The following is a 27,269-nucleotide window of genomic DNA, read 5'->3' as shown; positions in this document are numbered from 1 at the left end:
TTTTTTGTATTTTAGTAGAGACGGGGTTTCACCGTGTTAGCCAGGATGGTCTCGATCTCCTGACCTCGTGATCCGCCCGCCTCGGCCTCCCAAAGTGCAGGGATTACAGGCGTGAGCCACCGCGCCCGGCCCTTCCCTTCTATTTTCTTTTCTTTTTTTCTTTTTTTCTTTTTTTTTTGTGAGACAGAGTCTTGCTCTGTCGCCCAGGCTGGAGTGCAGTGGCGCAATCTTGGCTCACTGCACGCTCTGCCTCCTGGGTTCACGCCATTCTCCTGCCTCAGCCTCCCAAGTAGCTGGGACTACAGGTGCACGCCACCACGCCCGGCTAATTTTTTGTATTTTTTTAGTAGAGACGGGGTTTCGCCGTGTTAGCCAGGATGGTCTCCATCTCCTGACCTCGTGAACCACCCGCCTCGTCCTCCCAAAGTGCTGGGATTACAGGTGTGAGCCACCGTGCCCAGCCTATTTTCTTTCTTTTTTTGGTGGGGGGAACGGAGTCTCACTCTGTCGCCCAGGCTGGAGTGCTGGAGTGCAGTGATGCAATCTTGGCTCACTGCAACCTCCACCTCCTGGGTTCAAGCGATTCTCCTGCCTCAGCCTCCCGAGTAGATGGGACTACAGATGCATGCCACCACACCTGGCTAATTTTTGCATTTTAGTAGAGATGGGGTTTCACTATATTGGTCAGACTGGTCTTGAATTCCTGACCTTGTGATCCGCCCGCCTCAGCTTCCCAAAGCGCTGGGATTACAGGAGTGAGCCACCGTGTCCAGCCCCCTCCTCTATTTTCTAAGAGTTTGTATACTATTGGTGTTGTTTCTTCTTTAAATATTTGATGAATCAACCAGTGAAATCATTCGGGTCTGCAGTTTTGAGAAATTTTTGATAATAACTTTAATTTCTTTAATAAATGTGGGTCTACTTAGATTACAAAATGTAACATAAGATAAATTTCATCTTCTATCAATTTATAGTTGTATATTTAAAAGAATTTGTCCATTTCATCTCAGTTCTCAAATTTATCAGCAAAGTGTTGTTCATATATCCTCTTGTCTTTTAATGTCTATAAGATGTTTAGTGATATTCCCTCTTTCATTCATAACATTGGCAATTTGTATTTTCACTGTTTTCTTTTCCTGTAGATAAAATTGATTGATGTATTCAAGAATCAACTTTTGGCTTTAATTTCTCCAAGTTTTGTTTCTTATTTCATTGATTTCCATTTTTATTTTATTTCAGTTTTTTGTTTTTTGTTTTTTTGAGACAGTGTATGGCTCTATTGCATTGGATGGAGTGCAGTGGCATGATCTCGACTCACTGCAACCTCTGCCTCCCAGGCTCCAGCTATCCTCCCACTTTAGCCTCCTGAGCAGCTGGGACTACAAGTGCACACCACCACACCCAGCTAATTTTTGTATTTTTTGTAGAGATGAGATTTCATCATATTGCCCAGGCTGGTCTCAAACTCCTGAGTTCAAACTGTCTGTCTGCCTCAGCCTCCCAAAGCCACCATGCCTGGCCTATTTCAGTTCTATTACTTACTTTGGGCTTACGTTTTCCTACTCCACACACTCCCACTACCATTTCTAAGGCAGAATCTTGTGTCACTCATTTTATATCCTTATTTTCTAATGTATTATTTAAAACTGTGCTTTTCCCTTCAAGTACAATTTTTACTGCATTCCACAAATTTTGATATATTTTATTTCATTATCTTTCAGTTTGCAATATTTTAGAATTTCCCTTGTTATTTCTTTTTTTTTTTTTTTTTTTATCCACGGGTTATTTAGAATTGTGCTCACACCTACATGGAAACACAAGAATATGTATACCATGAAGATTTATTTTACAATATTTAAGAATTTTCTTCAAAAACTTAAAAAAATTAATTAGAAATAAAACTGATTTTAGAATATAATATTTTACTTTAAAATAAAAAAATTACATATATTTTCATATTTAAGAATGGATCATTAGCCGAGAAATGGGGGAATTATTGCTTAGTGGATACAGAGTTTCAGTATGGGTTGAGAAAAACATTCTGAAAATGAACAGTGGTGACAGCTGCACAACAATATGAATGTACTTAATGATACTGAACTATACTTGACACTGACTACACTTAATAGTGGTTAAAATGGTAAATTTTGTGTTATATATTTTAGCACAATAATCTTTCCCAACATCCAACTTCCCTGTTTACCTCTAAGATGCTGAGAAAGATGAAAGTGATAGACAGTTCTCTGACTCAATGAAGAGAGGAATCTACATCAAATGAACTGGATGAAACTATAAATAAGGAAAAAATATTACAAAAATATGAAAAAATATGAAGCCTCTTTCAGTAAGTTTTATAAATGTTAATAATTTACTTTATTGTGTCTTCTGTAACAGAACATTTTTGAATAGTTTTATGGTCCAAGTGAAGCTGCAGCATCACTTTGAGACCATTCAGAGTTTAAAGCAAAAGGAATTGAAATTTTAAATGTAGGTATCATTAATGCTTTAAACACCAAATAATGTTTTTATAACTTTCCAGACTAGAATGGAAATGGCCACTCACTGAAGCATTATAAAGGCTAAGTTATTATATTACATTGGCCAGTAAAGTACTCTATAGATGAGAAACCAGTATAGCCTTACATAATTGACATTGCTGAATGCCTGCTGGATGGAAAGTTTATAAAAGAACCATGTCATTGCCATTTCCAATTATACATAAATTCACTGATTTAAGTATTTAACTGAAAATGTAAAGATTAATTTAATGTTTTGTCTACAAATACATTTTTGTCTTACAAATGAATGAATGTACAGATGTGGCAGGGCTTATTTTGTTGTATTTATATGCTGTCAGCACCAACTAATCATCCAAGAAAATATTCTTTCATGTCAACGCCTGATAGGAAACACAAGTGGTACCAAAATAATCAAAGCGTTGAATAACCTTTCTGATTGTTTATCCTGGGTCAACTGTGTTGATATATTCACTATCTGTGCTAAACCAATTGTGTGTAAAATTATTGGGCCTTAGCATAAATCAAGATGGTGGCAATGAACGGTACGAGCAGTGACTGTATTCTTCACTACTGTGCACTCGTACTTAAAAAAAGAAAGTCAGTTTCTTTGAAGAATATCTTTGGTGACGCAGTGAAAATATAATTTATATTAAATATAAACCTTAGAGTACATGTGTATTTAACATTCGTGTGATAAGATGAGATGTGCCCTTAAAGTAATTATCCTCCATACTCAAGTACAGCAGCTATTTTGAGGAAAAGCACTTAAGTGATTGACTTGTGAGTGGATCTAACCACTTTTTTTCACAGAACACCATTTTTTACCTGACAGGCAACTCTGGCAGACAAACAATGGTTTATTTGGATTTGGCTACTGGGCATGTATTCTTTCAAAAATAAATAAAATGAGTGTATCACTTCAATGAAAACATCTGGCAGCATTTATTTCCAATGATAAAATGTAAACTTTTAAGTGAAAATTGTAATTTTTAGAAACTTGTACGTACTTGTACTGTAAGATTAACAGCTTCTTAAAACTAAAAGACTTTTCTAATGAGATGGTCTGATGATTAACACATGCTTTTGAATACTGTCTAATGAAATGTATCAACATTTTGAAGATCTAGGACCATTCTTTTCCAAATGATTAATGCATGATGTTACAAAATGATTCAAATGCAAGATCGACCAATGGAGAGTACAAAAAGTTCACCAATATGGTTTTTATATTCCACATGGCAACTAACCTTTAAGAAACCTCCACTTCTGAGTTTTGGTGTAGTATTAAAGAAGATATCCACAATTATCTGAAAAGTCTATTAAAATTCTCCTCCATTTCCAACTACATATATGTATGAGGATGGATTTTCTTCATATGCTTCAACCTAAACAACATATCACAATAGATTGAATGCAGACGCAGACATAAAAATCTAGCTGTCTTCTATTAAGTCAGATATTAAAGAGATTTGCAAAATGTAAAACAATGCTTTTCTTCTATTATTTTGTTGTTTAAAATTTTTTTAATAAAACATGTTATTTATGCTAGAATGTAATGGCTTATTTTAAATAAATTAATAAATGGATATTTTTATAATCTCTTAATTTTTTATTTACAGTATGGTTTGTATTAATAGATATACACAAACAAAAGCTCTCTGGCATCCTCAATAACTTTTAGGAGTGTGATGGGGTCTTGAGGCTAAAAAAATTGAGAACCATTGCTCTAGGGATTATAATATATATCCTTAACTTCCCACAGTCTACATAGTAGTTAATATCACATCACTTGATATAAAATGTCAGAACTTTGCAACTGTATAGACCCATTTACACCCTCTCTTTTATGGTATGGTTGTTATATATAATAGATAGAGAATTATATATTACATCTACATACGTAAACCTCACATATTATGTGATTTTTGTTTTGTATAATCATATTTTAAAGAACTTAAAAATCATATTTACCCACATATTTACTATTGCTCATGTTCTTCATTCCTTCTTGAAGAGCTGAAATTCAAGCTGGTTTTATTTCTTTTCAATCTGTAGAATTTTCTTGGCATTTCTTACAGTGTTAGGTATGCTGGTAACTAATCCCCTTAGTTTTCTTTTATCTGAAAGTGTTTTTATTTCTCCACTGTTCTTTAATATCTTCACTGGATTTGTATTTCAGAGTTGACAGCTTTTTTCTTTTGGCATTTAAAAAATACTGTTTCCGTGTCTTCTGGCCTTCATTATTTCTGATGAGAAGTGAGTGATCATCTAAATTGATGTCCCTTTATGTAATTCTGTAACTTATTTTTCTCTGTTTTCAAGATTTTCTTATTCTTTTCAGTTTGGAGCACTTTAACTGTAATGAACCTAGACAAAATTTTCTTCATATTTATCCTGATTGGGTTTGCTGAGGTTGGAACCTAAACTAAAATTGGAAAGTTTAGGTTATTATTTTTTCAAACATTTTCAAATATAGAGAAAAAGGAAGAAAACTTCATTTTCTTCCTCTTTCCCTTTGGGGATTATAGTTACACATAATTAGACTCCTGAGCTTCTGTCTGTTTTATTATATTCTTTCCCCACTTTCCTCTGTTCTTTAGATTGGATACATTCTATTGATTTATCTTTAAGTGAACTGACTCTTCCTTCATCTCCAGTATGCTGCTGTTAAGCGAGAGTGACATTTATTTTAAATACTGTATTTTTAAATTCTAGAATTTCCATTAAGTTCCTTTTTAATAGTTTTTATTTCTCTTGAGATTTCCTATTTATTTATCCAAGGGTATTTTCCTTCAAACTCTTGAGCATATTATAAATGCTTTGTCTGATAAATCCAAAATCTGGGTTATCTTGGTGGTAGTGGGGTTGTCTTCATTGCCTTTTGAGTTTTGGTTTTTGTTCTTGAGTATATGTTTCCTGTTTCTTCATATATTTGGTAACTTTGACCTGGACATTGTGAGTGACATATTTTAAGAGTCTGGATTCTGCTATGTTCTTCTGAAAGATGTTGATTTTTGATTATTTTAGCAAACAACTAACTTGGCTGAACTGAAATCCCAAACTTTGTCTCCCATACATAGGTCAGCTGAAATCTCAGTTAAATTCCTTTATCCTTAATTATGCTGTTTGGAGCCTGTCTTTCACATGTGTAGTTCAGGTATCAGATAAAATTTTGACAGACTTTATAATAAAAGTATGGGGTTTCTTCTATCTGGTATCTTCTTCCTAAGATTTCCTACTCACTTTACATCTGCAGTAGTGACTATAATTTTATCTTCTGATTTTTCAAGCCAGTAAAACAGTGGATTTCTCTTTTTCAGTTTTGGCTGCCCCATGGATGGGACCTTCTCTCAGGCTAGAAGCTGTAAAAAACAGGAAACTCACTCAGTGTCATTTTCTTCTTCTAAGTGGTTGTTCTCCATTGCCTTCAGTGCTTTTTTACACTTTGTCCAGAATTTATGATTCCTATCTGTGGAAAGTTCCATTAGGAGCAATCTTAGCCATTACCAGACATAGAACCGTGCATGCATTTTTCTTTTCAAATCATCTTACAAATACTATTTCCATTTTGAAATTAAAATGCCAACTCAGCATTAAAAACAATAAAATAAAGTAGAATTAATTAATAAATTTAAAAACATATCTTGATAATTATAAGGCCTACACAGTTTCACAAACAGTTTCATGCTGCTAAGTCACAATGAAACTCAATCTCTGGCTCCTATGACCCTGACATTATGGAATGGATAGCTTTTACTGGATGGGCTATCTAGCCATGGAAAAATAAAAAAATTTCTGAAAATGCTAGCTCATAGAGTAAAAGGGTCTAGAAGCACAGGGAAAAAACTACTTAGGCTTAGGAGAAGACAGAAGATATAAACCTAAGTGTAAGCAGGGATTTTTCAAATGGGACAAGGTGTGGTGGGTCAGCTCAGCAACAGAATAGGAAGTAAGACTGGGAGTACAACAACTGCAGTAGCTAGGGCAGCAAATTAAAGAAGCTTCACAGCTTAAGAGGGATAAAGTAAGTCCCAGTAACTCAGGGGAGAAATTATAATATTAGGATATTAAAATTAAAATATTAGGAAGGTAGCAATCACATCTATTACAGGGGATAATGCAGTCTGTATTTTTCTACCATCACCCTCTCCAAATTCTAGTTAAGTGCTATTTCAAGGTGCTGGAAGAGAGATATTAATAATATTTTAGCCTGTTTCTTTATGGTCTAAGTTACCATAAACCATTGCGTTAGCTGTACAGAATTAGTTGCCTTGTATGAAAGATAAGAAATATTATTTGATTGAATGTTACTGTGTCTCTGAAAAAGCTTGATGCTGTCTCCCATCCCAATATGTTAAATAGTAAGGATCAAGCATTGAGTGAATATAGAATAGAAAAGTTTATATAATAATTAAAACTGTTAGAAATACAGGCGGGAGTGAGAAAATGTATTATTTGCAAATGGCTGATTGGGCTGGCAGACAAGCCGATCTTGAGTACCAATGATTCCTTTTACACCCTTATCCAGATATAAAATTGTACATGTCCCTGGCCAGATACATAAGCCTAAAAGCTTAACTTTCATTCCTACCCATTCTTTGATTGGTTTTTCATACAAAGAATCCCAACTTGCTATCTCAGGGACCAAGCATCTAGCCGATTTGAACCTTTTTATGCTGATGAGTTATTTTGTCCTTTAAAAGTAACATGTCTTCTATATTCTTATAACTGTTCTTATTTTTTCTGAAATGAAAAACAATGTTATAATAAATTAATTCTATTAGCATGTATTTTAATGTTAAAAGTTATAATTCTGATAAAAAGTATATTTATTTACTTCATTGATTTATAATTCTGATAAAAAGTTATAATTCTGATAAAAAGTATATTTATTTACTTCATTGATTTATAATTCTGATAAAAAGTTATAATTCTGATAAAAAGTAAAAGTGCCCCAGAAATTCTACAAATGAAGGCAAAGCAAACAGCAATAAAAAAAACTTAATGAGAGAGAAAAAGACAAATACTGATAATCATGGTAATAAATGGAAACTATTTGAGTTACCCTATAGAAAGGGGTGCTCATTAATAATTAAACTCCATAAAACTTTGCCTAAGTTAGTTAGGCACACTTAAAATGTTAGCAATAGACAAAAAATTAAAAGACAGTATTCAGTCTACCATGTCAATGCAAACAAAAGAAAACTGAGATTGTAGTATAAGATAAGATTTCAGAACAAAAATGCCCACCAAAAAGGTCATTTCATATTTGTTCCAAAAATTTCTAAGAAAAACTACTTAAATAGTAGATAAAATGTAATCTATCAGACATGTCAACTCTTACCAAAAAGTAGATTAGAATATAAATCATGTAGAGTTAAGCAAAGTTAAAATATTCAAAAGGGGAATCCTGTTCTTCAGTAATTCTTATTTTTTTTTCAGTGACTGTTCCTTTTGAGATTTGATCATTATACAGGACCCCTCTCTAGTCAAATTTTGCCAACATTTTCAAGTGTTCAGGAACTCTCTGAAGTTAGGTTACCATCCCCTAATTACATTAATACCATAATAAATAACATTTATAAGGAATTTTTTAGTGGTAGGCATTATACCAAGCACTTTTTTCTTTTTTGAGATGGAGTTTCCCTCTGTCGCCCAGGCTGGAGTGCAGTGGTGTAATCTTGGCCCACTGCAACTTCCGTCTCCCAGATTCAGGCGATTCTCCTGCCTCAGCCTCCCGAGTAGCTGGGATTACAGGCGTGCACCACCACACCTGGCTAATTTTTTGTATTTTTAGTAGAGACTGGGTTTCACCACGTTGGTCAGGTTGGTCTTGAATTCCTGACCTCGTGATCTGCCTGCCTCGGCCTCCAAAAGTGCTGGGATTACAGGTGTGAGCCACTGCGCCCGGCTGTATTTTTTAATTTAATCCTTACAACAACTATATAAGGTATGGACAGCTCTTATCCTCATAGCAACCCATGAGAGCACTATCATTATCTCCATTTTGCAGATCAAGAAAGTGAAGCTTAAAGATGCCGCAATTTGACTAAGGTCACACAGCCAATAAACAGTAGAGCTGGGATTTACATCCTTATCTCTCTGATCCTAAATTTCCATCTTTTTGTTTGTTTGAGACAGAGTCTCGCTCTTTGCCCAGGCTGGAGTGCAGTGGCGCGATCTTGGCTCACTGCAGGCTCCACCTCCCGGGTTCACGTCATTGTCCTGCCTCAGCCTCCCGGGCAGCTGGGACTACAGGCGCCCGCCACCATGCCCGGCTAACTTTTTGTATTTTTAGTAGAGATGGGGTTTCACCATGTTGCTAGGCTGGTCTTGAACTCCTGACCTCAGGAGATCCACCCGCCTCGGCTGCCTAAGGTGCTGGGATTACAGGTGTAAGCCACCGCGCTCGGCCAATTTCCATCTTTTAATCACTTAATACACACTCTCTAAGGCCTTTCCATATTAATTTCAAATTGATATACCTGACAAAAGAAATATAAAGTATATCTGGTTCTATTTTTTATTTATACCACTCTCACTGCACAAGAGAATGTGAAGCAATTACAGAGATATACAGAAAATAAAAATAAATATGGAAATGTATGTGTGTATGTGTGAGGGAATGGTGGGTAAGAAAGTGAGATGAAACTAGAGGTAGAGCCAGTACCAAAAATAGATATCATAAGATCATCTATGGTTGACAGAGGTGAGCCACATATTTGCCTCTGAACATAGCAGCCAGAGGAAAGAAGGATTTAACCAATACTAGTTTTTAGGTACTGAATCTGAGCAAAATATCTTCTCTGGAGACACTATATAGACAATATCCTCAACAACATTACACAATTATGGCTTTAAAATAAATTTTCCTTACAACAAATTTTACAAATATGTTGATGTAGGCCAAAGTATGGTATCAGAGTGGAGGTCAGAAAAGACGACTCTACCCAGGATACAATGCAGTCTTGGTACAAAACTTCAGTGACCTGGACTGGGCTGAGTGTAAAATGGAATAGGTGGGTAAATGGACTGCACATCCTTCAGGTAATCTTTCTGGCAACTAAACTTCTGAATTTAACAGTTGAGAGTTTATTTTCTCTAACAAGAACCTGGAATACAGAAATTCTATATTATTTAGTAGGTCAGATTCCATGCATGGACAATCAAGCAAAGGGTAAAATTTATAATTTCATGTGGAAGATAAGGAACCTAAAGAGAACATGGCTGGGTGCAGTGCCTCACGCCTATAATCACAGCACTTTGGGAGGCTGAGGCAGGCGGATCACATGAAGCCAGCAATTTGAGACAAGCCTGGCCAACATGATGAAACCCCATCTGCACTAAAAATACAAAAAATTAGCCTGGGCGTGGTGGCTCATGCCTGTAATCCCAGCTACTCAGGGGGATAAGGCATGAGAATCCCTTGAACCCAGGAGGTGGAGGTTGCAGTGAGCTGAGACTGGGCCACTGCACTCCAGCCTAGGTGACAGGGCAAGACCCTATCTCAAAACAAACAAACAAAGAAACAAACACAAAAAGGAGAACATATGTGTGAATTTTAGGCTTTTTTTCCAAGATGGGTTGAAGGAAGACCTATAACTAGAGATAATCTCCAACTTATACTGATGTGTAAATATGCAATGTTTGAGACAGGGTTGAAATCTAAACAGAAATTTTCTTTATTTTTGTTAAATAATGACTGTTGCTACAACATTACAAGATTATGGAGAGCTGCCAAGGCAGTACTTGAGAAAACATACTGCTCTAAATGCCTGTATTAGTTAAAAAAAAATGAATTAAATGTCTCTACAAGGACATTGACATGGAAGAAAGTAGCAACCTTAAATATGTGATAAAATAAAAAAATGAGAGAGTAGAAATAAACTATTCAAATTTACAATAACTAGTATTTAAAAAGCAAGTGAGAGTGCTATATTGAAAAAGAATCAAATCACAGCACTGTTTCAGTTGCTTAACGAATACAAATTAAAAAATAGTAGGATACAAAAATCAACATTCACAAATCAGTAGCATTTCTACATGCCAACAGTGAACAGTGTGAAAAAGAAATCAAACCAGTAATCTCATTTATAATAGCCACAAATAAAAGTAAATATCTAGACATTAACTCAAAGAAGTGAAAGATCTCTACAATGAAAACTATAAAAAACTGATTAAAGAAACTGAAAAGGACACCAAATAAATGGAAAGATATTTCATGTTCATGGATTGGAAGAATCAATATTGTTAAAATGTCCACACTACCCAAAGCAATCTACAGATTCAATGCAATCCCTATTAAAATGCCAATGACATTCTTCACAGAAAAAAAAAAAAAAAAAAAAGCTAAAATTTATATGGAACCACAAAAGACCCAGAATAGCCAGACATCCTGAGCAAAAAGAACAAAACTTGAGCAATCACATTACTTGACTTCAAATTATACTACAGAGTGTTAGTAACCTAAACAGCATGCTACTGACATAAAACAAGCCACATAAACCAGTAGAACAGAATAGAAAACCCAGAAACCAATCCACACACCTATAGTGAACTCATTTTTGATGAAGGTGCCAAGAACATACACTGAGGAAAAGGTAGTTTCTTCAATAAATGGTGCTCGGAAAACTGGATATACATATGCAGAAGAATGAAACTAGACCCTTATCTCTTGCCACATGCAAAAATTAAATCAAAATGAATTAAAGACTGAAATCTAAGATCTCAACTTATGAAATTACTACAAGAAAGCATTGGGGAAACTCTCCACGACATTGGTCTGGGCAAAAGTTTCTTGAGTAGTACTCCACAAGCACAAGCAACCAAAGCAAAAATGGATGGATTGGATCATATCAAGTTAAAAAGCTTCTGTGCAGCAAAGGAAACAGTTAAGAAAGTGAACAGACAACTCACAGAATGGAAGAAAATATTTGCAAGCTACTCATCTGACAAGCGACTAATAACCAGAATATATGAGGAACTCAAACAACTCTATAGGAAAAAAAAATTTAATAATCTAATTTAAAAATGGGCAGCTGAGCATGGTGGCTCATGCCTGTAATCCCAATGCTTTGGGAGGTTGAGTCAGAAGGATAGCTTAAGACCGAGAGTTCAAGGCTAGCCTGGGTAACATAGCGAGACTCCATCTCTACAAAATATAAAAAATTAGTTGGGCATGGTGGTGTGTGTCCCAGCTACTCAGGAAGCAGGAGGATCACCTGGGCCCAGGAGGTTGAGGCTGCAGTGAGCTGTGATTGCACCACTGCAATCCAGCCTAGTCAACAGAGTGAGTCCCTCTCTCAAAAAAAGGAAAATAAAATAAAAATGGTCAGAAGCTTTGAAAAGATATTTCTCAAAAGAAGACAAAAGAATTTCTCAAAAGAATGGCAAACAAGAATACAAAAAAGTACTCATGGCTCACACTTGTAATCCCAGCATTTTGGAAGGCCGAGGTGGGCAGATTGCTTGAGCTCAGGAGTTTGAGACCAGCCTGAGTGACATGGCGAAACTCTATCTCTACAAAAAGTACAAAAATTAGCCAGGTGAGGTGGTGCATGCCTGTGGTCCCAGCTACTTGGGAGGCTGAAGTGGGAGGACTGATTGAGCCCAGGAGGTTGAGGTTGCAGGGAGCTGAGATCATGCCACTGCACTCCAGCCTGTGGTGATGGAGTGAGACTCTGTCTCAAAAAAAAAAAAAAGAAAAAGTGCTCAACATCATTTATTATCAGAGAAATACAAATCAAAACTACAATGAAGTATCTCATCCTAGTGAAATGGGCTTTCATTCAAAAAACAGGCAATAACAAATACTGGCAAGGTTGTGAGGAAAAGGGAACACTTGGACACTGCTAGTGGAAATGTAAATTAGTACAACCACTATGGAGAACGGTTTGGAGGCTCCTCAAAAAGCTAAAAACTGAGCTACCATACAATCCAGCAATCCCCACTGCAGTGTATATACCCAGCACATCAGTATATAAAAGAGATATCTGCACTCCCGTGTCTGTTGCAGCCAGCACTGTCCAAACAGCCAAGATTTGCAAGCAACCTAAGTGTCCATCAACCCATGAATGGATAAAGAAATGTGGTACTTATACACACTGAAGTACTATTCAGCCATAAGAAAGAATGAGATCCTGTAATTTGCAACAACATGGAACTGGAGATCATCACGTTAAATAAAATATGCCAGGCACAGAAAGACAAACATCACATGTTCTCACTTATTTGTGGGAGCTAAAAATGAGAACAATTGAACTCATGGAGATAGAGAGTAGAGGGATGGTTACCAGAGGCTGGGAAGGGTGGTGGAAGGGGCTGGGGAGAAGTGGGAATGGTTAATGGGTACAAAAAGTAGTTAGAAAGAATGAATAAGACCTAGTATTTGATAGCACAACAGGGTGACTATGGATAATAATTTAATTGTGTATTCTAAAATAACCAAAAGGGTATAATCTAATTGTTTGTAACACAAAGGATAAATGCTTGAGGGGATGGATATTCCATTTTCCATAATGTAATTATTATGCTTCCCACGCCTGCATCAAAAATATCTTTTTTTTTTTTTTTGAGGCGGAGTCTCACTCTTGTTCCCTAGGCTGGAGGTGCAGTGGCATGATCTTGGCTCACTGCAAGCTCCACCTCCTGGGTTCACACTCCTGCCTCAGCCTCCTGAGTAGCTGGGACTACAGGTGCCCGCCACCACACCCGGCTAATTTTTTGTATTTTTAGTAGAGACCAGGTTTCACCGTGTTAGCCAGGATGGTCTCGATCTCTTGACCTCGTGATCCACCTGCCTCAGCCTCCAGAAGTGCTGGGATTACAGGCGTGAGCCACGGCTCCCAGCCCAAAAATATCTTATATACCCCATACATATATACCTAATAAGCACCCACAAACATTAAAAATAAAAACTTTTCCAAGAATTAAAAAAAAAATAATGGGCTGAGTACCATGGCTTATGCCTGTAATCCCAGTACTTTGGAAGGCCAAGATGAGAGGATCATCCAAGGCCAGCCTGAGCAACACAGCAAGACCTGTTCTCTCCAAAAAAAAAAAAAAAAAAAAAAAAAAAAAAAAGCTGAATGTAGTAGTGAATGCTTGCAGTCCTAGCTACTTGGGAGGCTGAGGTAGGAGAATTATATAAGTCCAGGAGTTTGAGGTTACGGTAAGCTATAATTGCACCACTACACTCCAGCCTGGGTGACACAGTGAGAACATGCCCCTATAAAGAAAAAAAAAGTAATGAAAATCATAACATAAAAGATACATGAGTGCTCTGTAAACCGAGGCTGGGATAGACAGTTCTAGATGTAATTACTAAAACCTCTAAGTCTTACTAAAAATAAAAAGCAAAACAAAGCTGATTTTGAAGAAAATTAACATTATGGAGGCTGACATTCTTTTTGAAAACCACTTAAAGGCCTATCAGTAGGATAAGAATTAATTTTGGTATATGATGAAATGTTATGCAGCCTTAAAAAGAACTGTTAATAGCATGAGAAAATTCTTCACTAGCATAAGGGGAAAAGGAGGGTATAAAGTTATATTTACATTTACACTGAGTTCCAAATATAGTTAAGTGTCAGTGGTGACACTACTGCTGTTTAGAATATTTAAAAAATCATATTCTTTCACATTGCCAAGTTTTAATAATCAGAAAAAATACATTTTTAGTAAGGATAATATGGCTAACTGCCCATAAAACTATAAAACAGCAAGTCTGGTGGAAATAAAACCAGTTAACAGACAAGTAACAGTGAAAAACAAAAGAAAACCATAAAAGCTTACCAAATAACAACATTCTGCTAAATGGGTAATGAAAGGATTTTTTTCAAGTTTTGTAAGAACAAGCCTATTCTATAAACTATGTCAAAATACGATGATGAGGATGATAGCAAGCCAACATTTATATTTTTAGTGCCAAGTAATATACTATGACTTTCCATACATTATCATTTCATCCTTGCAACACTACTATGGACATGATTACTATACTTTATCTTCAGTTTAAAGGTGGACAGAGAGGTTAAAGTCATCGAGCTGATAAATGGCAGATCTCTGATTTAAATCCAGCAATATAACTCTAGACCTTGAGTTATTACTACTTTGTACTATGTAGTGTACAATTTATTTGAAATAAATACATTTATATCCTGAAACCTGACAAGGATACTAAAAAGTCAAAAAAAGTTGGTTAATTTTACTTCAAGTGTAAGTTTAATAACATTTTAAATAATATAATAAAAATACAAAAATTAAAAAAATAAGAAAAGGGGGCTGTATCCTCAAAATTCAAGGAATGTAACAAAAATCTAGTCAATTTACTACATTTGTATAATAAATAGAAAAGGAAAACTGTAGCAATATAAAGTAATTAACAAGAATTTAATAAAGTTAAATATCTATTCATAACTAGGTACACATAAAACTTATGAAGGCTATCATTCTTAAAAAAGATAACATTTTAATATAAACAGAAATCACACATGCCAAAGATATAAAGAATAAATTCCCAGATTCCACTCCATAAATCATTGAGAAATAGTTTATACATATAGAAATGTGAATAATTATCTACATGAATTATAAATGCATATTAATTAGATAAATCTAAATTAAAACTTTTAAGGTATATCAATGAAAAAACCAAAATAAATAAAATTTAGACCCAAATATTGATGGAGCAGAGGAAGCAGGTATACTTTTATATTAATGATAGCATTATAAAATGATTTATTCTTTTGGAGAGTATTATGGCAAAATCCAATAAGAATTTATGTGAAATAATGTTATTAATAAGCAAACAAACATATCCATGTAAATTAAAACCTATATAAAAATATATACCTAAAAGATTATACGTAAACACAGGGTGATGTAAATGGAGTCAATCCATGGTGGTTACCAGCAGAGACCTGTGGTCAGACTTGAGTTTGAATCCTGGTTCAACTATGTGAACTTGGGCATGTTTATTGGTTCAATTTGCTCTTGATATGACCCAGTTGTGAAGGCTTATTTGGTTACTAGGGTAAAGCTGCTCTGGCAAAGACTACATGTAAGCATAGAATGTATTTATTCAACAAATATTTACTGAACATCTACTACAGTCGTCCCCTCCTTACTCACAGGGTATCTGTTCCAAAACCCTAGGGGGATGCCTGAAACTATGGATAGTACCAGACCCTATATGTACTACTTTTTTTTTCTTATCCGTACACACCTACAATAAAATTTAATTTATAAATCAGGCATAGTAAGAAATTAACAAAATAATAATAAAATGGAATAATTATAACAAATGCTGTAATAAAAGATATGTGAATGTGCTCGTCTCTCTCAAAATAGTTTATTGTACTGAACTCACCTATTTTCAGACTGAGGTTGACTGCAGTAACTGAAACCGTGGAAAGGAAACCGCAGATAAGGGGAGACTACCCTTATCTTCACTTCACTAAAATATGCCAGGCATTATTTTAGAAAAGGACTGAAAAATGAATAAGACACATAAGAGAGCTCCTTTCCTGGTTTATACTTTAGCAGGGAGAAGCAGAAAATCAGTATGAAAATAAATGAAGAAATAATTTTGGCTATCGATAAATGCTGTGAAGGTAACAAAAGAGGGTGACAGATGTAGTAATCAGAATGGGGGACAGTCTTATTTGGGTAGTGAAGAAGAGCAACTCTGAAAAAGCGACTGAGGCCTGAATGCAAAGAAGCTGTCACATAGGTACCTGTATAAAATGTAATTTAGACAGAGGGAACAATATATACAATACACAGGCTATATGGCTGGAATAAACTTAGTATATCTTTTGTGGTGAGAAGTTGGGGCACAAAAAGTCAATGTGGCTAGAAAAGGAAGAGGAGAGTGATAGTGATAGGGGAATCACAAAAATAGGCAGAGGCCAGGTCTTACATGTCATTGAAGTCATACTGCCTTTGCCTCTTAAGCTCCACCTACTCCTGTGTAAATACCTGCTGGGAGGCACACCCATCTAGGCCACTGGGACAGTTTTCTGGACTCAGGTCCCTGGCCAGCATTCCCACACAGCCCCAGTACCTTTCTTGTGTCTTCCCCAGATCCATCTGGGCTAGAAATTGGCATCAACTTCTGAGCCCTCACAAGACATGGAGCAAGCCTAGGCTTAGAGCGTCCTCCAGTGCTGAGACAACTGCAGTGGACACAGGCTCAGGAAACACCACAGTCAGTCTGTTTAGAATCCCTGCAAGACCCTCTGAAGAACGCCAGACATAAACAAAGCCAGACTGTGAGAACTAAAATAAAAATGTAACCCCTTGATATGTAGACACTGTCACACTTCTACAAGCATCAAGAACATTCAGAGAAATATCACCTCATCAAATGGATAAAATAAGGTGCCACTTACCCCAAAGTGATGGAGATGTGAGATCTCTGAAAAAATGGTAAATAGCTGTTTTAAGGAAGGTAAATGAACTTCAGGAAATCACAGAGACTCAATTGAGGAATATATCAGAGAAATTTAATGCAGAGATTGAAATAATAAAAACGATCAAACAGAAACTCGGGAGCTGAAAATATGATGAATGAAATGAAAGATGCAATAGAGAGCAACAGCAAAAGAACTGGTTAAACAGAACAATCAGTGAGCTTGAAAACAGACTATTTGAAAATACACAGAGGAGAAAAAAGAAAAAAAAAAAAAGAAATGAAGAAAGCTTATGGATCTGTGGGCCAACATAAAAAAGCAGATATTTGGGGTATTGGAGTTAGGTGGGGAACTGAGAAAGACAGGGGTAGAAAGTTTATCTGAAGAAATAATAACAGAAAACTTCCCAAACCTGGAGAAAGATATAAATATCCAGGTACAGGAAAGTCAAAGGTCACCAATCAGAGTCAGTCCAAGTAAGGATACTCCAAGACATATTATAATCAAACTCCCAAAGGTGAAAGACAAAGAGAGGATCCTGAAAGCAGCAAGAGTAAAGATGCAAATAACATTTAGGAAAGATTCAATACACCTGGCAGCAGACTTCTCAGCAGAAACATTACGGGCCAGGAGTGAATGGGATGATATGTTCAGAGTGCGGATGGAAAAAAAAATGCCTTCTAAGAATACTCTATCTAGCAAAGCCATTATTTAGAAGTGAAAGAGAGATAGACTTTCACAAACAAAAACTGGGGATTTATCACCAGCGCTGTCCTACAATAAACGCTAAAGGGATTTTTTTAAACCACAAGAAAAAGACTGTTAACATGATTGTTACACTAATATTATAATCATGATGCATAAACCACTTATATATTTACTAAGAAGACTAAAAGACAGAAGTATTAAAAATAATAACTACAATTTACCAAGAGATAGGCAATATAAAAATGCAAATTATGACATCAAACATTCAAAATGTGGGGAAGAGAATGGAGGTAATGTGTATAGGGTTCTTTGCTTTTTTTCTCTTCTTTTTGTGATCAAAGTAAAGTTGTTATCAATCTTAAATAACTTGTTATAACTACAGAATATTTTTTTGTAAGCCTCATGGTAACCACAAAGCAAAAATCTGTAACAGATACACTAAAAATAAAAAGCAATAGATTAAAACATACTGCCAGAGAAATCACTTAACCACAAAGGAAAATAGTAAAAAAGGAAGAAAGGAAGAGAGGAATTAGAAAAGAAGAAGCAAAAATGGCAGTAAATCCTGATGTATCAATAATAACATTGAGTGTAAATGGATTAAACTGTCTAATTAAAAGACACAGTTGATGAATGGATTAAAAAACAAGATTCAACTATATGTTGCCTACAGGAAAATCACTTCACCTATAAAGACACACATAACTGAAAGTGAGGGGATGGAAAAAGATATTCCATGCAAATGGAAACCAAAAAGGAGTAGGAAGAGCTATACTCATATCAGATAAAATAGACTTTTTCTTTTTTTTTTTTTTGAGACAGAGTCTGGCTCTGCTGCCCAGGCTGGAGTGCAGTGGTGTGATCTCGGCTCACTGCAACCTCCACCTCCTGTGCTCAAGTGATTCTTGTGCGTCAGCCTCCCAAGCAGCTGGGATTACAGGCATGTGCCACCATGCCCAGTTAATTTTTGTATTTTTAGTAGAGACGGGGTTTTGCCATGTTGGCCAGGCTGGTCTTGAACTCCTGAGCCAAGCCATCTGCCCACCTTGGCTTCCCATAGTGCTGGGATTACAGGCATGAACCACTGCACTTGGCCAGACAAAATAGACTTTAAGTCAAAAATTGTAAAAAGACACAAAGGTCATTATACAAAGGGTTCAGTCAACTGAGCAATAAGACATGACAACAGTAAATATATGCACATTCAACACCAAGAACACCCAAATATATGAAGCAAATATTAATATTAGTAAAGCTAAAGGGAGAGATAAGCTGCAATACAGTAGCAGTAGGGGACTTCAACATCTCACTTTTAGCAATGGACAGATCATCCAGGTGGAAATCAACAAAGAAACACTGGAGTTAAATTATACTCTAAATCAACTAGCCCTAACAGACATCCATAAAACATTTCATCCAACTTGTGCAGAATGCACATGTTTCTCGTCAGTACCTAAAACATTCTCCAGAATAGACCACATGTTAGGCCAGAAAACAAGTCTCAACAAATTAATTAAATAAAGTCGAATAATATCAGTATCTTTTCTGGCTGCAACAGAGTAAGACTAGAAATCAGTAACAGGAGGAACTTCTGAAACTGTAAAAATACGTGGAAATTAAACAACATGTTCCTGAATGATCAATGGCTCAATGAATAAGTTAACAAGGAAATTTAAAAAGTTCTTTTTTTTTTTTTTTTTTTTTTTTTTTTGAGACGGAGTCTCGCTCTGTCACCCAGGCTGGAGTGCAGTGGCCGGATCTCAGCTCACTGCAAGCTCCGCCTCCCGGGTTCACGCCATTCTCCTGCCTCAGCCTCCCGAGTAGCTGGGACTACAGGCGCCGCCACCTCGCCCGGCTAGTTTTTTGTATTTTTTAGTAGAGACGGGGTTTCACCGTGTTAGCCAGGAAGGAAAAACAAAAATGGAAACACAATGTACCAGAAACTGTAGGATACAGCAAACGCAGTAGCAAGAGGAAAGTTTATAGCAGTAAATGCCTCCATCAAAAAAATAGAAAGATTTCAAATAAACAACCTAATAATGTACCTCAAGGAAACAGAAAAGCAAGAGCAAATCAAAGCCAAAATTAGTAGAAGGAAAGAAATAATGAAGATTAAAGCAGAAATAAGTGAAATTGAGACTTAAAAAAGTACAAAAGAGGAACAAAACAAAAAGTTTGTTTTTTGAAAAGATAAATCAACAAACTTAGCTAGACTAAGAAAAAGAGAAGACTCAAATAATTAAAACTAGGGATGAAAAGAGAAACATTAGCAGCCTGGACAACATAGATCCTGTCTACAAAAAAATTTTAAAAATTGGCTGGGTGTGGTGGCACATGCCTATAGTCCCAGCCTTGGGAGTCTGAGGTGGGAGGATCCCTTGAGCCTGAGAGGTCGAGGCTGTAGTGAGCTGAGATCACACCATTGTCCACTCCAGCCTGGGTGACACAGCGAGACCCTGTCTCAAAGTAAATAAACAAATTTAATTCATAAATAAAAGCAGCATTCATGTAAAATAAAAAAGAAAAAGAAAAAGGAAACATTATAACAGATACCACAGAAATACAAGAAATCATTAGAGACTACTACAAACTACATGCCAACAAATTAGAAAATCTGGAAGAAATGGGTAAGTTCCTGAATACATATAACCTACCATGATTGAATAATGAAGAAAACCTGAATAGACCAATAATGAGTAACAATATTAAAACAGTAATAAAGTCACCCATCAAAGAAAAGTACAAGACCTTATGACTTCACTGCTAAATTCTACTGAAAGTTTAAAGAATACCAGTTCTGCTCAAACCATTTCAAAAAACTGAAGAAGAGGGACTATTTCCAAATTCATTCTATAAGGCTAGCATTACCCTGATACCAACACCAGAAAAAGAGACAAACAACAAAAAACTCTACAGGCCAACATCTCTGATGAAGATAGATGCAAGCATCCTTGACAAAATACTGGCAAACAGAATTCAACAAAACATTGAAAAGATCATTTGCCATGATCAAGTTGATTCATCCCAGGGATGCAAGGAAGGCTCAATGTATACAATCAACAAATGTGATATATTGCAGCAACAGAATCAAGAACAAAAACCGTATGTTCATTTCAATAAATGCTTAAAAAGCATTCAATAAAATTCAACATCCTTTCATGATAAAAGCCCTAAAAAAACAGGGTACACAACATACCCCAACAAGATAAAGTCTAAATATGACAAACACACAACTAATATTATATTGAATGGGGAAAAACTGAAAGCCTTTCCACTAAAATCTGGAACAACAGAAGGATGCCCACTTTCACCACTTTTATGCAACATAGTACTGGAAGTCTAAGCCAGAGCAATTAGGCAAGAGAAAGAAATAAAGGGCATCCAAACTAGAAAGGAAGAAGTCAAATTAATCCTTGTTACAGATGACATGATCTCATATTAAAACTTAAAGATTCCACAAAAAACCATTAGAACTGATAAATGATCAGTACAATTGAAGGATACAAAATCACCGTACAAAAATCAGTAGTGTTTCTATATGCTAACAGTGATCAATCTGAAAAAGAAATCAAGAAATCAATCTCATTTACAACAGCTACCAAAAAATACCTAGGAATAAATTAAACCTAAGAAGTAAAAGATCTCTATAATGAAAACCATGAAATAGTGAAGAAAGAAATTGAAGAGGACACAAAAAATGGAAAGACATTCCATGCTCATTAATTGAAAGAATCAATATTGTGAAAATTTCTATACTACCCGAAGTGATCTATAGATTCAATGAAATATCTGTCAAAATAGCAGTTACATTCTTCAAAGAAACAGAAAAAAAGTCCTAAAATTATATGGAACCACAAAAGACCTTGAATAGCTAAAGCAATCCTGAGTAAAAAGAATGAAGTTGGAAGCATCACAGTATTTGATTTTAAATTATACTGCAAAGCTATCGTATCCAAAACAGTATGGTACTGGCATAAAAACAGACACACAGACCAGTGGAATAGAACAGAGAACTCAGAAATAAATCCACACACTTACAGCCAACTTATTTTTGACAAAGATGCCAATTCTGCAATTCTGCAACTAACAAAGTGAACATACGTTGGGGAAAGTCACAATCTCAATAAACAGTGTTGGGAAAACTGGTTATCTATATGCAGAGTAATTAAACAGCCCCATTCTGGCTGTGTGTGGTGGCTCATGCCTGTAATCCCAGCACTTTGGGACACCAAGGCAGGCAGATCACCTGAGGTCAGGAGTTTAAAAGCAGCCTGGCCAACATGGCGAAACCCCATCTCTACTAAAAATACAAAAAAATTAGCCAGGCGTGGTGGTGAGCGCCTGTAATTCCAGCTACCTGGGAGGCTGAGGCTGGAGAATCACTTGAACCTGGGAGGCGGATGTTGTAGTAAGCCAAGATCACAACACTGCACTACAGCCTGGGTGACACAGCTAGATTCCATCTCAAAAAAAAAAAAAAACAAAAAAACAAAACAAAACAAAAAAAAAACAGAGCCCCATCTCTCACCATGTACAAAAATCAACTCAAAATGGATTTAAAACATAAATGTAAGACCTGAAACTATGAAAGTACTAGAAGTAAACATTGGGGAAATGCTCCAGGACCTTCATCTGGGCAAATATTTTTTGGGCAAGACCTCAAAAGCATAGGCAACCAAAGTCATAATAGATAAATGGGATTACATCAGGCTAAAAAGCTCCTGCACAGCAAAGGAAACAATTAACAAGTGAAGTGACAACCTACAGAATGGGAGTAAATATTTACAAGTTATCCATCCAACAAGGGATTAATAACCAGAATATATAAGGAACTCAAATAATCACTAGCAAAAAGATATATAATCAAATTAAAAATGGGCAAAATACCTGAATAGACATCTCTACAAAAGCAGACATACAAATGGCCAACAGTTAAATGAAAAAATTCAACATCAATCGTCAGGGAAATGCAAATCAAAACCACAATGGGTTATCATCTCACCATAGTTAGAATGGTTATTATCAAAAAGACAAAAAATCAAGTGCTGGCAGATATGTAGAGAAAGGGGAATGCTTGTACACTGTTGATGGGAATGTAAAGTAGGACAACCGTTATGAAAAACAGTATGAGGCTGGGAGCAGTGGCTCGCACCTGTAATCCCAGCACTTTGGGAGGCCGAGGAGGGTGGATTACCTGAGGTCAGGAGTTTGAGACCAACCTGGCCAACACTGTGAAACCCCGTCTCTACTAGTAATACAAAAAAAAGTCAGCCAGGTGTGGTGGCAGGCTCCTGTAACCCCAGCTACTCTGGAGGCTGAGGCAGGAGAATTACTTGAACTTGGGAGGCAGAGTGTGCAGTGAGCCAAGAGTGCGCCACTGTATTCCAGCCTTGGTGAAAGAGCAAGACTCCATCTCAAAAACAACCCCAAAAAGCAGTATGGAGGTTCCTTGAAAAACTAAAAATAGAACTACCATATGATCTAGAAATCTCACTGCTGGGTAGATACCCAAGAGAAAGGAAATCACTATGTCAAAGAGACAGGTGCACTCCCATATTTGTTGTAGCAAAATGTAATAGCGAAGATACGGAATCAACCTAAGTGTCCATCAACAGATGAATGAATAAAAGAAGTGGTATATGTATACAATGGACTATTACATGAGCATAAAAAGAATGAAATCCTGTCATTTGAAGTAACATGGATGGACCTGGAGTTCATTACATTAAGTGAAATAAGCCAGGCACAGTAAGACAAATATACTGCATGTTCTCACTCACATGTGGGAGCTACAAAAGTGGATCTCATGGAGGTAGAGTAGAATAATGGTTACTAACGGCTGGAAAAGGAAGAGTGGTAGGGGAGGATGAAGAGAAGTTGGTTGATGAGTACAAAAATACAGTTAGATAGAAGGAATAAGTATTCGACAGTACATTATGGAAATTATAGTTAATAACAATTTATTACATGTTTCAAAATAACTAGAAAGAACTGTAATATTTCCAACACAAAAATATAAATGTTTGAGGTGATGATATCCCAATTACCCTGATTTGATTATTACACATCATATACATGCAGCAAAATATCACATGTACCCCAAAAATATGTACAACTAAATATAAAATATCAATTAAAAAATACAAAAAAAGTAGATTTCATATACAAATGCCACCTTGTATAAACTGGTAAGTGCCTCAAGAGAAATAAATAAAAATTTAAGATAATTCACATAGTGAGTTATTTCTAAATTTTATTTTAGAGTTGGGGGGAAGGGATCAAATTGAGTTCATAACAAGGGGAAAGATTAAGTGAGGTCTTTAAAGTTAGATAAGATATGAGCAATCAGGTAGAGATGTGTGGGAGGAGGAAAGCCATTCCTGGATAATAAAACAGCCTAAGAATATAGAGACAGGGCATACTGTGTGTCATTTGGAAATAAGGAAGGTAAGATTGGTTGAGACAAATTACAGAGGATCTTATTATCACAGAACATGTAAAGGAAGGAAGAATGAAAAGAGCAAGACAGAAGACCAAAGTCTAAACTTTAAGGAAATGCTCTTAAAGACAGCAAGAAACAGGGTCAGTCTGATAGTGAAAGAGTACCAAAGGTATTGAGAGACAGAGAGAAAGAGAGAGAGAGAGAGAAAAACAACAACAACAACAACCAAAAAACCCAGTAAGTGAAAGAGGCTCAATAAACACTTGTTGACTGAATAAAAGGAATGACTATTATTGTACACTGTTATAGAAGTCAAAAGTCAAAAATGAGTCTAGTGATTTTACAAGAACATGAAAGCAAGATGACATGCTCTATGAATACAGAAGTTTATAATCTAGTCAGGAAGATTGGGAACTACTTAACATTACAATATTACACAAATCATCTAGTATGTCATCTACCTTTATAGGTGAATATGTCTGAACATGTATATCTGTAGTATTCCTAGATAATTCTGAATCCATGCAGTTTTTAAATTTAAAACTTTAATAATAAATAAGTGAATACCTTTCATATGATAGGAAGGGAACGGTGTTCAAATAATTCTGGAGGATTTATTAAATGAAATTTTCTTCTCAGATTGGTGACTTTATTCAGAGTATTATCTATTTCAAAGCAAGTAAAAAACCAAACTTAGAAATACACTAGGTATCTAGAGAAGAAGCACTTGAAATCCAACATCTATTTATGCTTTATCCCTAGACAAGCAAGAGGTATGAATTCTATAGTGATGTTATCATACTAAGAAAAAATGCCATTGTTCCTACCAGAAGATTATGGATGGTAACAGTGACAGTATTATTTTTAACAGTCAAACCAAAGCCTGCATTACCTAAAATATTTAAATTTTAGGAGCAAACTAGACTAGAAATTTAATAAAATAATTTTCCAGGTAAGATTAATAGGTTTGAAAGTCTTATTTTGTCTCTTCTCTCTCTCTCTCTACATATATATATATACATACACACACACACACACACACATAGTATCTCCCCCAGCATTCCACTGAAATATATTTAAAAAGTAAAATTAAAATCTCTGCCTACATTTAAAGGACAAGTTGATTACCATATATTTAATTATAGTACCTTACTTTACTAGGACTATATTAAGGATAATGACAATATAGAAAGAAGCCTAAAAATATTTCAGAGGACTGTTTTAACTGTCTAAGATACTATCTCAGCTTATTATTAGTGAATAGGCAATGATGTCAAATTAAAGCAAGAAAGCAAGCTCTCCGTGGAAGTGACTGTAAAAATGTATTTATGTACATACCCCACCCCAATATCCACATATCTACCCCCTCACACCCAATGCCACACATAAACTGGGATGACTGATTTTCTACTCAATCACACAGTCAATCAACAATGGTAGAAACTTCCATGTTTGTTTGTTAATAAGCTAATATCTGGCTTCTGTTTGTTGATCCAAAGTATAAGGCAAGGGAGAAGCAAGGCATTTATAAATTTTGCTACACAATTAGTTGTTTCAAATATCATACAGACTTCATATTATTGGGTGAAGTAACGTTTTCTAACCTTTATACAAATAAAGACCACTTTTACCTATATGACATCTTAACATTGCTAACCCTGCCACCCTTACTGTGCAAAATCTTAAGATGTGAGTGTGGCTTTATATTATAGACTATTTTTGATCCGTTCATATATATTCTGATTTCTTTCATGTGATTAGCCTCCAATGCAGAATCACAGAAAATACAATATGTTTAGTATACTCTTTCTTCTTTTCTTTAAACCATTGTTTAGTAAGGACCAAATATTGAATAACTTTTAATTTCTAGTGATTATTCTTTCATGCTCAAAGTGTAACTGTTATTCAGGATATTAAAAAAAAAAAAAAACAATGTCTGTAGTCCCAGCTACTTGGGAGGTTGAGGCAGAGGATCACTTGAGCCCCAAAGCTCAAGGCTGCACTGCACAATGACTACATCTGTGAAGAGCCACTGCACTCTAGCCTGATTAATATGGCAAGACTCTGTCTCAAATAAAATAAAATAAAATAGCAATATAAACTTTCCATTAATATATGATTAGTAGGCTCAGAATTTGAAATTAGATTTTCAAGTGCCAATTTAAGAGATATACCTACCTTTGATTCGAGGTAGACATTTGCTGATGACATTTTTGTAATTTTGCATATGTAACTAACTAAAGAGATGGCACAAAGAATAAACAGGCTATCATTAATTAATGCTCGAACAAACACAGTCCATTTCAACTGATTTTCTGGGACATCTCCATGAACTAGCATTGCACAAGTCAAGTTCACCACTAAAAAGAGCAGGCTCGCCATTATAAAGCCGAAATGCAGTAGAACTCTGAAAGAAAAAAAGTGTATTAGATGGTCATATAACTAACAAGAAATTAAATTTAATTCTGAATTAGTTTGTTATGTTAGGTGCAAGAATTCCTTCAGTTTGAAATGTTTATGAATGGCATAGATTTTTAAGCATTTATTCAGAAATAATCTCAGGTTGAGCTGAACTCAGTTGTCTCTACCAGGAATAAGACAGGACAATTTTAACACTATTTCAAGTAATCCCAAATTTTTCATTTTTATAACTATTAAGCATATTTTCATTAACCTTTCCAATCCAAGAGTTATCAGGCTTTTATAATGTGCCTGAAAATTAATATACTGTACCTAAATTTATATTGATTACCTAATATTAATTTTAAGAGTTAGGCCAGGCATGGCGGCTCACGCCTGTAATCTCAGAACTTTGGGAGGCCGAGGCAGGCAGATCACTTGAGGCCAGGAGTTTGAGACCAGCCTGGCTAACATGGTGAAACTGCATCTCTACTAAAAATACAAAAATTAGCCGGTGTGGTGGCGCACACCTGTAGTGCCAGCTATTCAGGAGGCTGAGGCACGAGAATCACTTGAACCCAGGAGGTGGAGGTTGCAGTGAGCCAAGATAGCGCTATTGCACTCCGGCCTGGGTGAGAGTGCGAGACTGTATCAATTTAAAAAAAAAAAAAAGGAAAAAAATTTTAAGGGTTAAAGCATGTTTTAAACAACATTCCTTATGAATGGTCTGATTATAGCAAACAATGCTTTCAAACTTGACTAAAGAAGAACATAGGGACAGTATAT

At 35.7% G+C, this 27,269-nt stretch overlaps 1 protein-coding gene across 2 annotated transcripts in view; it reads right to left on the bottom strand.

Annotated features, from left to right (window-relative positions):
• Positions 1 to 27,269, bottom strand: part of GPR137C (G protein-coupled receptor 137C) — an 87,035-nt gene that overhangs the window by 12,524 nt on the left and 47,242 nt on the right. Inside the window, exons 3-5 of one of the 2 annotated variants that reach the window (XM_025392343.1) lie at positions 26,258 to 26,490; positions 12,620 to 12,658; positions 11,065 to 11,066 (exon numbers count right to left, since the gene is read on the bottom strand). In XM_025392343.1, the coding sequence (XP_025248128.1) occupies positions 11,065 to 11,066; positions 12,620 to 12,658; positions 26,258 to 26,490 (274 nt within the window). The remainder of the gene's footprint in view (positions 1 to 11,064; positions 11,067 to 12,619; positions 12,659 to 26,257; positions 26,491 to 27,269) is intronic. The other variant, XM_025392344.1, reaches the window with a different exon arrangement.

This window comes from Theropithecus gelada, chromosome 7b, assembly GCF_003255815.1.
Source record: "Theropithecus gelada isolate Dixy chromosome 7b, Tgel_1.0, whole genome shotgun sequence".
Lineage (NCBI taxonomy): Eukaryota > Metazoa > Chordata > Mammalia > Primates > Cercopithecidae > Theropithecus > Theropithecus gelada.
The sequence above is the reverse complement of the archived record's forward strand: the minus strand, read 5'-3'. Positions and strand labels throughout refer to the sequence as shown.